Genomic DNA, 11,333 nt, shown 5'->3' with positions numbered 1-11,333 from the left:
AACTTAATACGGTTTTGTATATATTGCATCTATTTCATTATTTTCTTTTTATTTTATTACTAATAATTCATTAAAGTAGTTTAGTTTTTCCCTAAACTCATAAATCTCTTTCTCTCTCTCTTTCCTCTCCTTGGAGCGAGAGGTGGGGAAGAGCATCTGTAATCTTGTCATTGGCCAACCCAGCCTAAGCCTTGACAAGTATATATATCATGTAGTATCATGTATAGTGTATCTTTGCATAAATAAAATATATATTTATAAATAATTATACACTCCTTTCTATTTAGAATTCTATATATGTATATATTGTATATCTCATATGGTGGGTGAGCTTTGGCCAGCTGCCAGCAGCCCACCCAGCCACTCTCTCATGTGTCCTCAACAGGATGTGGCAGGGAAAAATTAGATGGAAAAGCTCATGGGTTGAGATAAGGACAGGGACCTCACTGACCAACTACTGTCACAGGCAAAACAGACTCCACGTAGAGAAAATTAATTTAATTTATTGCAAACTAAGAATAGAGTTTTGGATGGTAAGAAACAAAATCTAAACCACCTTCTCACCCACCATCCCCACCCCCCACTTCTTCCCAGGTTCAACTTAACTTCTTCATTAACTCCTTAACTCCTCTACCTCCATCCCACCCTGAGCAGCGCAGGGGGATGGGGAATGGGGACTAGAGTCAGTCCATACAGCTCCTCTTTGCCACTCCTTCCTCCTCACACATTTTTCTGCATGGTGGTGACAATGTAGTTTTTTGGGGGCCAATGGAGACTGTCAAAAACAGTGCAATGTTTGATAAACTCTATGACGAGTAGTGAGTCAGAAAAAAAATATCTCGTCTACTCAAGGGTTTGCCTTTGCCAACAGCCAATGGAGATATTGGTTCCCATAAAGAACATTTATAGACAGGTCACAGCCTTTCCCCATTACAGTTTCTGCACTTTCAATGTGCAATACCAGTCTGGTGGTCAAGGGGCTGTGATTTGGTTGCTGTACTTCACCTGGTCTACCTCCTATGCCCTGACAATCCTGCCTTCCCTGTGCCCGCAGTCTGCCAAGTGCTGCCAAGTGTTGGGCCAGGAAAAGCTGGAGACAGAAAACATGGAAAAAGGAAAACCAAGAAAACTCTGCCTGGCTGTAGCTCTGCACAGCTGGGCACACTCCGCTGTTTGGCATCTCACTTGCTGGGTGACAGTAAATGCTCCAAAGTATATTGTACACAATCAAACAGGGCCTGAAACTATAACTTAGGAGAGGGCCCTGGCCATGAGTCTGGGGGAGTGGCTGATTGTGTCTTTGAAGATCTCAAACCAGGCAGTTCCTGTTCTTATCAGGGAAGATTAAAGAACAAGTGAACTGCACGTCATGGCTGTTTTTATGCAGTTTAAACTCTTGTGGAGCTGATATAGCTGACCTATGCATGTTGACAGACCTGTGTATGCTTATGTCCAGGCGCTTTCTTTTCTCAGTGTTGAGTCAATTACAAGTCCCTCAGTATCCCAGCAGGGATGTGTGAGTGGGTAACCTTGTCTTCCATGACATAAAGCCACACATGCTATTCAAAATGCAGGATCCGATCCTGTGATAGCTTCTGCAGCCCCAAAGACCCTACAGGAACATAACAATATGGTGTACAGGGCCAAAAGCTGCAGGTGCTTTTTTGATGGGAGACTCTCCACCACTCTCCAAAGCTTCCAGACCAGGAGGCTATGGTGAAGAGGACACATGGCCCATGCATGGTTTTTCCACATACATAGAAGGTACTTAGAATATTGCGTCCAGAAAAGCATCCTTGGACTTAACAGTATCTTCAGTATATGGTTTGGTCTCTCGGTGGTGAATAGATGCCAAAACAGCACCATCAACCCCTGCTTAGTCGAATCTGATCCATATACATAAATAATAAATAATGAATCCCCTACTTCGCACGTGTCTAACAGTATACTCCCAACCCAGAACATCTGTAGTTAGAGGGCATTCTTACAATCTCCGCACTGTGCTCTTAAGCATTTATTTTATTGGAAGAAGAGGGTGATTCTTGCCAAAGTTACCTCTGAGTCACTCGTGAAGATAACATAAATCTAAATTCAACCGGTTTTGTTTTTCTTGCTATAGCTAAAGTAACTCAATATTCTACAGTGAGGACAGTAGCCTGAAACAAGAGTAAAGAGAGAAATTATTTATTTAGAATACGTTAGGAACACTTTTCACAGTACATCATAACCGGGTGACTACATAATGGGGTGATCATAAAAGGGTGACCTAAAAAGCAAAGAAAAGACAAAGTGTAGTTGTGGAAACTTGCAGGTTTTTTCTTCCCATAAGCAAAGCTGTACAAATAGAGACTGTTTCATACTATTTCTGCACAGATAAAAGATGGATTTACTCAGTCTTCCTTATTTTGTATAAACATACCAATACTTAGATTAACACTTCCATATAGTTTACAATGTTTAATTTAAGTACAGTATTATGTCTCATTCACTTGTTGATTTAAGGTGCAATTTATCAAAACCTACAGTAAATATTTTCTTCTTTTCTTCATCAGTTCTCTTTGGCACGCTTCCGGTTTATTTAAATACAAAAATGTAGAATTGAATCGAATATATAACACTGCAGGAACTTGAAGGGTTTATTTGTTAGAATATGAGTGCAATTTTAGGTTTACCACAACCTTATTTACAAACAAAGAACTATATATGAATTTCACTTTACTTTACATATAAAATGGCCAATGACTTTAATGTGCAAGGCAAAAAAATTTGTTACAGCAACTCCTCCCTTGAGAGTGATTTCTGCACCACGGAAATCTTGTATAAAATGTTTTAGAAAATGGAGATTTTTTACGAGGAAGTTCTTGTTGCTTCTTATCCTACAGAAAGCCACCTGAACACATGACTTTCTGGGTCCCGAAATGCTTCATAAGATACAGTTTAGCTGATATGTTGGCACTGTAGTAGTGTTGCAGCTACAAACTTGCATGTTCAACTGGCAAACTAAACCAAGGAGCAAAAAACCAACCAGTGCGTGTAAAACGCTTCATGACAGTGGTTTCTTTCTAGAAAAAGATATGCCTCCTATATTCTTGATATTATATCTGGTTTTATGGCAAGGAGGAAAGGTTCAGAATTTGCACTACGCGTTGCTATATATTGTTTAATCCTCATGACCTCTTCATGGCCTGCTTTCGGGCTGATTAATATTTGGTTAGAGTCAAAGGTGACCAACAGTAACTGAGCTTACTTATGCTTCTGATGGAAATGTACTAAGTAGGAGGCCATCAAAATTGACTCGAATTGGTGAATTACCACTACAACAACTCTTCAAGTGCCAGAAGAGCAAACCCACAGCAATTTATTTCACATCTGAAGGCCAATCTCAGCAGCTGGCATTCATGTGAAAGGCATGGGGAAACCTTGATACATGAACACTGGAAATTCTTCCATGCCCAATTATTTCACAATTAAAGAACAATGAAACCCTGTTCACAGTAAAATACTTATTACAAGGCTTTTCAGGTCTGTTCCTTCCTGAATCACCCAAGTGGTGTCCTCTCAGCTGCAGAAATGATATTTTGGCACGTAATCAAGTTACAGTAGGTGTCAAGTACAGTGCAATCTGTTTAGAAGGCAAGGATGTTAAAAGGGATTTCATACAGGTGCTTTGTAATGTGGGTAAGATGTGGAATGCTGTGCTACTCCTGAGTAAAACACGTTTGGCTGTCCCAGCTAAGATCCCCATTTATGAGCATGCTGATTCCAAAGAGGCATTTCATAGCCTCAGCAATAGAGTATATTCTTAAAAGAAAAAAACAAACAAAAAAAGAAAGTATTTTACAACTGTCTTTTTCTTCAAGCTATCCCCAAAGACTAAAGATGGTGAGTTCAGATTGTTGGGAGAGGTGATGAGAAGGGGGCAGAAATGGTAAGGAGAATCAGAGTCTGTGTGTCACATCAAATGCATGTGAGACGTAATTCATTTTTAATTATCCTTTAAGCTTTTTGAGATATTGCATATGGCCATCTCCTTTAGCGTTCCTGTTTTACCTGAAAGCTACTGACTTTAGAATTGAGATGTCTGCGTGAAGGATATGGTGTCAGACTTATCTACAGCAAAGCCTCCATTGACGTACGATTTCTTGGTCTCTGTTTCATCGTTATCAAGTGTGGTTGTTTCCAAGGCAAAAGGATTCACTATGTTGACTTCAGAGGTGACATCCATCTGCTCCAGCTCCTTCTTAGAGAGCTTCTCCACTACACCTGTACCAAAGGCATCTCCCAAGACATTCACCATTGTTCTGAATCGATCCCTAAGGAATAAAGATGTTGTCAGATAAACCATTCTGTACATTAGTTCAAAAATCCTTATACTAAAAGTAAGCTACTCTAGCAAATGCAGAGCTGTTTTTTTCCCAGCGTAGATTCTGGGTAATGTGGCAGTTGAAAGAAAAAAATTCTTGTAGAACAAGAAGCACAATTTGCCCCACATGTACTTAAAGGAACCTGGAGTCACCTTCATGACAAATTACTTGGTACAGAGTGTGTAAAACTGCAAGTCACATCACTAGTCTCTTAGAGCAGCAATCACACTGCTGCACGCAGACTTACAAAATGCTGTAGGGATCACTTCTCAGGCACTAAGGTATGCTATGCAGCTGGTTCTCTTTGTGATGAGACTGCTTGTGTTGGGAGGACAGACTGTGGGGTGTAGCAGAAGAGTCTGCACTGTGCCTTTTGTCTTTCTAACAGTCAGTTCTTCAGCAAGAGGAGTGTCTACCCCAATATCTTCAGTATTCTGGCCCAAACCCTGGAAATGGGAAAGGCTATTTTCTATTAGCTTCTCCTTGTTAAGGGGCTGAAGTACAAGTTGTATTAAACAAGTCAAAGGAATATGATACTTCTGTACTTGATTTTTCTCACAACAGAAATGTGACTTGCAGGCCGTAAAAATTTGCCCCTGCATGGCAGAGGAGCAACAAACCCATGCAATATAGCGAAGTTTGAAAACTGGCATGGAAGTAAGGGAGGGACTGTGGAAGGTCATGCTTCCTTGTTTTTCTTTTCAGCTACAAAGCACCACAAAGGCTTTGTGGCAGAACAAGTTGCTCTGTCTGTGCAGAGGTGTTGAGGTGGATATATTCACAAATAGAAGGGACTGCAAAAACAGTAGTGAAGTGAATTGATGTGTCTCATATACATATTTGTCTACTACAACTGCTAAACCTGGTGCTAAAAAGTGTCCATGTGTTCTCCACGTGGAAAGGAAATATATGGTAGAGAAAGGAAGAGAAGGGTAAAGTAAAATTTTGGTAGGACCAGATTGACAAGTGAGGCAATCAACAGCACTGGAAACTTATCTTTCATATACTTCTGTTATATTCTCAAAATTTTTCTGTTCTTCATTAAAAACACGGAAGTACTCCTCCAGTCTATGTAATAAAATCTTGGTGAGTTCAGAATTAACTAGAGGATTGTTAATGAGCCACTACTACCAGGTTGCAAAATAATAGATTTTAGGCAATAAGTACAAAAGGCGAAAGTGTTAATAATCTACGTGGCATCACGATGTGCATTCCATCTGCTGAGGTGCAAAATGCACTGGCAATGATCCCTGGTACATTCAATTAATCTTTAATTTGCTTTACAGAGCAAGACACCTTAATCTGAAAAATATCTCAATTCGAATCAGAAACAGCTTGAATTCTTTGTCTGTTTCATGGTGGAACAGGTAGCTTCCATATATTCATATTGTGCCTAAGAATCACATAAATTGTGGACATTCAAAGGGGACACAAGATCAAAGCCATGAAAGTATCGTTTCTATGAGAAATAGGGAATTACTGTTCTCTTTGTCTCTCACTCTCATAACAGAATTAGACAGCATTGAATAAAATTATTAGGACATAGATTAAAACAAACAAAATTAGTTATGTCTCTGTGCAACACACTGTTAGGTTGTGGAATTCCTCTCCACAGGACTTTTGGAAATCTAAAAGTTTATATGGGTCCCAAAAGCAGCAAGGTATAGAAGAAGAAGAAATTGAGAACTGTTAAAACAAAAACCACCTCTAGCTCAGGAACTCTGTAAGCTGCAATTTGCAGGAGGTGAGGGGGGGAGTACTTTGGGAAAAGAACCAATATACATTTGCTGTACTATATTTGCTTACACCCTTCTTTAGATACGTGCTCTGAGCCAGTGGTTTGTACCGATCCTTATCATCCTTAACACAACTAAATGTCCACTGGGAAAAAAGGAAAGCTGGGGAAAATTAAATGATTGTGGAGCACAGCAAACAAACCTATTAGACACTCTTGCTGACAGCTGATCGGGAGAATGTTCCTGTGGCTGGTGCTGGTTTGTTTGGAGCAATTATACTTGTACAGAAATTGAATTGATTCTTGGATCCATTCAATAGCCCTGGTTATCTGGAGACTGGCATTTCTCTCTACAGCCTGCAAGACTGCATTATATAATCAAATAAATTATATATATCTCTGAAATACACAGAATTTCTGTTGCCAGAAATCCTTCAAGAAAATTATTGGAAAGGATGGGGGAGGAACAGGAATGCGTTTACCTTGAGTGTAAATATAAGCTTAAGAAGATATGCAGAGTCTATGAAATAATTAAGATCTCTGCATTGATATCAATGAAATGTCATCCATGCTGAGTCACTGCAGGTGAACAAGACCTTGGTTTGAGCATGAAAGCTTGCATGGTTTAGGAGGCAAAAAAGCTGTGTTACAAACTAAAGTTATACTCCTTAACCTGTGAATCATGTTTACTCTTTCCTAGTGGAAGAATGTTTCTCTCCAGAAAGAGCTGCTTAATGTGACTAAGGGGTTATGATGTGCTCTGAAGTGAGGTAGTTGGGCTCAGGCATAAGGAATACTTTCTGAGTTTGCATGTGTGTGTTTGTTGGTGAAGGGGCTGTGTCTTTAAAAAACTCTCAGAGAAGAACAGAGCAGCACAGGCCCATGTACAGCCCACCATGTGTGTGCACGTGGAGTCAAGGACCAGCTTTGCTTAGTTCCTGTTGTGCTCCACTCCCTCTTCACCACTATATGGATTTTATGTACTCTGGAAATCAGCTGAGATGTTCTGCTTGTGGCTGCACTTGATTTTTATGAATGGTGTATGAATTTATCATAATATGGTGGCAACAGAGACACTCCAGAGGCACTCTTTGGTACTGTCAAATTTGTCCTTCCTGAGTATTATGCTAATGATTTATTAATGCTGTTGCCCCTATTTTAAGATTGATAGCACCTCTGAGGTGAAGAATCTTTGTCCAATTCCTGCAACAGTTCTAAATGGTTTTGTTGCTTTCTTTCTCAGATCTACATGTTCCCACACAACTTATGTAAACATTGAAAAAAAAAAAAAGGAGAAAGAATTAAATATCAAGTGCCTTAAACTTACAGAAGCCAGTCAACTGCAATGATCAGAGTAACATCTTCGGCAGGCAGGCCAACAGCGCTCAGTACAATAACCATGGTGACAAGTCCAGCTTGGGGGACGCCTGCAGCCCCGATGCTGGCTGCTGTAGCTGTGACACTAAACCCCAAATAAAGCCCAGAAAAGACATTCAGAATACACGTTGCTCACAGAAACTCTATTTTCTGACAGAGATAGGCTTATTTCAGTGCAAGAAAGAAGCCCAAAAGTTCCAGTTTTCTTCTTGAATAGTATCTACTCAAAGTCTGGTGACAAGTTCATGGGACAGGTCATGCATAGATACTGTTATGGTTACACTGCAGAACAACAGGCAATGCATGATGAAGAGGAAACTGAACAGGTCAGAGGCATAGACCGAGTTGGGTTTGCAAGTGTTTGCAGTGGACGAATAATGGCACTTTCCAGAACAATGCTGAATACTAGCTGCATGTCCTGGCCCATCCCACCTCCTCATCAGGTTGCACAGGCAAGGCCTTGGACCAAGAAGTGAGGATGTTTCTGTTACTTGCTGTGCTGTGAATGATAGTTTCAGCCTTCTCAAGGGGTAGCCGAAGTTAATGTACCATTCAAAAAAAACCCAAAACCCTCCAACAAAATGCACATGATGTCTTTAGTCTTACCTAATGGTAACTATTTGGCCAATATCCAGTTCTAAGTCATTCAGCTGTGCAATAAATACAGCTGCTACTGCTTCGTAAAGAGCTGTGCCGTCCATGTTGATGGTAGCTCCAACTGGAAGAACGAACCTGGTAATTCTTTTGTCGATCAAGTTTTTTTCTTCTGCACAGCGGAAGGTGACAGGCAAAGTTGCTGAACTGGGACACAGAACACACAACGTAAGCGCAGGCAACAGCATACCATTTCCCTTACCTTTTCATCACAGCTTGACTCACATGGAGATCTATAGCAGGCAGAAAGGCTGTACCACGAGAGTTGGCTTTTAAAGCAAAGCAACTTTTGTTATCTCTTCTAATTACAGGAAGAAATAACAAAGTCTTAGTTATCCTCAAAATTACATGGTAAAACCATCATGATGTTTGTAGTCACAGAGACAGTGCAACAGCTTGAACTCTAGCAAGCCTGTGACTAATGGATTGAATGCAAAGAACTGTCTCCTCCTGGGAGGGGCAGACTCTTGTTCAGCATAAGGCCAGTGCAATTTATGGCACCGCTTTGGGTACTGCAGAAATAATGATGAACCTAATATTTCAACCTCCAGGGAACCTAGAATTGTCCATGTGAAATCAGGGTATGTAAAAAACAATATAAATCAGAGCAAAACCAATGCAATTACTACCAAGAACATTACACAAAATAAATGTTTCTTTTATTTACCTGGAAGAAATCATGAGGGCTGTCAGAAGTGCCTGAGCCATCCCCATGGCAAACCGAAAAGGATTTTTCCTTACTATTATTAAGTAGATCAGTGGCAGAATTATAGTGGAATGGATTGCAAGTCTGCAAAATGAAATGGACTGCTTAAACAAATGGATACATCTTATTGATTTGTTTGAATAAGACAGTGATAACAGGTATCTAGTTCTGTCCTCAAGTACACTTACGAAACACTACAGGTGACTTTAGTGACACATATGTTCAAAATTCAGAGACTATACCATCTTAAAAAATTGCAAGCTGATACTCTTCTACACTTTCTTTCAGAAGGAAGACAGAGATTATTAATAGTCTCTTTTTCCAAAGTAGAACAAGAATTAACTATTATATTGGAAATAATTTTAAACTGATGAAGACGACAAAACTAAGGTAATAAATAAAATTTAAACTGGTATGCAGAGGGCGATTTGAAATATGGTAAAACACTCCTCTCTCCTGCCAAATCCTTACAATGCAAACTAGAGACAAATCAGAAAAACAAATCACATTATTTTTCTACGTTTATCTGCCTTTATTATATTTTGGAATTAAGTTCCCAGATCCCAGTCAGGGACAGATGAAGTCCACAATGTTATGCAGAAACTTCAAACCTGATCCTGTAAAAAAAATCCACAGTTACTTTGTGGAAAACTGTGTAAGCCTGAGTCTAAAATTAAAATGTAGTGAGGTATTTCAGACTGTACAAATGAGACATATGTAGTCTCATAATCTTTAATGTTGTAAAATGCTGAAATAATGTCTTTTGAAACTATTACCCTTTAAAATTAAGTGTGTTGACATGCAAAAGATCAAACTGTCCTCTTGACTTTAGCTGCTCAGGTGTATTTGCCTGGATATTTGGGTGGTTCTCAGGGACAAATTCATCCTTCAACTTGTGCATTAATTTTGAACATTCTGCATTAATCTTGAATGCACATGAATGCAGAGCTTTGTGGGCATTATGTGCCCACAGCAGCCTGCTGTGAGCATATTTAAAAGGAAATATGCATGAAGGGTCTGGGAACTATTTCCCGTGTTCCAAGGTCATAAGCAATTATAGCAGCATCAGCTTCTTGTGAAAAGAAATTATCATAGCCTAGAAATGTGAAGCCCGGAACTGTTGTCATGTATGACCTTGGGATTTTTATTCTGTCCTCACAAGATGTTCTTGTGAATGTTACTGTGTTGTAAGAGTGCTTTATGATTTTGGAGCGGCTGATAAAGATAGTGACAAATTGTGGTACTATTTGTTCTGCCAAAAATAGGCAATTAAAAGAGCAGTAGCCACAGCACAAAAATCCACAACAGCACCAAAATTCACCCACAAACCTAACTATTTTGTGGCTTTTTACAAGCCACAATCATTAAAGTTTTCATTCTGTATGTGAACAAGTGATTTATTTAGTGGAATGTAAATAACAGCATACAACATGTATTGATAAAATTTTCTAAACAACTCTAGAAAGATACCTAACAGTTTATACAGTGGTGCCTGAGAAAAAAATGAATTCTGCAGATCTTATAGACAAAAATATAAAGTGGTATGAGTATTGTTGAGTGTCTTAACAAAATGTTGATGAGAGTAAACATTTCAAGTGTGTCCACATCTAGAAGCATACTGACTTCCAAATAACTATTTTGAAAAATTTACATCTACACTGTTTTAGTGGCAGCATGAACATGGCATTATCCAAATAAAGTATTTGTGCATAGCTGATTTTAATGAAACAAAGTTGAAGTCATACTGATTTTCATGCATAAAATGCAACTCACAGCAAGTAGCAGAAATTATACCAAAAATCATAATCAGCAACTGAAAAAAGAAATTCTAATAGTGCTCAATTCTAAGATAGGAAGAATCTTGTCCCTCAGAATGCCAAACTGGCATGCCTTATAGCATCCAAAGATGCAGCTGCCTTGCTGCTTTCAGAAGAGAGAAAAGTGCAGGCAACAGAGAGTCTGCTTGCTGCAGCTTCCTTTGTTTTTTTTTTCCACCTCAGCCTGTGGGTCCTCTGGCACTTGTATTATGCCTTCTACTTTGATTTTCTTCCTCTGTGACTGCTAATGTGTCCTCATCCTGACTCTGACACCGTTAAAAGTGAGAGGCTGAAGATATTTAGTGGCCAATTGGAGCAGAAACACTGGTGGAAGTCTGTTCCCTCATGGTGACCTGAACAAGACATAAAGACTGATGAGAGCTGGCAAGGCTGAGAATGTGAAAGGTCGTGAATAATCAAGCTGGGAAGAAGGTGAGACAGAAGATGAGCTGCAGAGAGAAGTTAAAGGAAAGGAAGAGGATGATAAAACACACTAGCCCTCATGCTCTTGCACATTTTTCTTGACAGGGTATACAAGAAATATGTTTAAGATAACGTGCAATCCTCAGGATCAAGCTTAAAGGGAGGATGATAGACAGCTACAGAAGACGCTGATGAACAGAACACACTGCAAACACACAAGGTCAAGCAAATAAGGATGAACACCAAAAAGATGGTGG

At 39.5% G+C, this 11,333-nt stretch overlaps 1 protein-coding gene across 1 annotated transcript in view; it reads right to left on the bottom strand.

Moving 5' to 3' along the window:
• Nucleotides 1–4,066: 4,066 nt before the first annotated feature.
• SLC1A1 (solute carrier family 1 member 1) overlaps nt 4,067–11,333 on the bottom strand; it is a 52,099-nt gene continuing 44,832 nt past the window's right edge. The window contains exons 9-12 of the mRNA XM_074166841.1: nt 8,798–8,920; nt 8,083–8,277; nt 7,427–7,561; nt 4,067–4,313 (exon numbers count right to left, since the gene is read on the bottom strand). Of these exons, the coding sequence (XP_074022942.1) occupies nt 4,067–4,313; nt 7,427–7,561; nt 8,083–8,277; nt 8,798–8,920 (700 nt within the window). The remainder of the gene's footprint in view (nt 4,314–7,426; nt 7,562–8,082; nt 8,278–8,797; nt 8,921–11,333) is intronic.

This window comes from Numenius arquata, chromosome Z, assembly GCF_964106895.1.
Source record: "Numenius arquata chromosome Z, bNumArq3.hap1.1, whole genome shotgun sequence".
In the NCBI taxonomy this organism is placed as follows: domain Eukaryota; kingdom Metazoa; phylum Chordata; class Aves; order Charadriiformes; family Scolopacidae; genus Numenius; species Numenius arquata.
The sequence above is the reverse complement of the archived record's forward strand: the minus strand, read 5'-3'. Positions and strand labels throughout refer to the sequence as shown.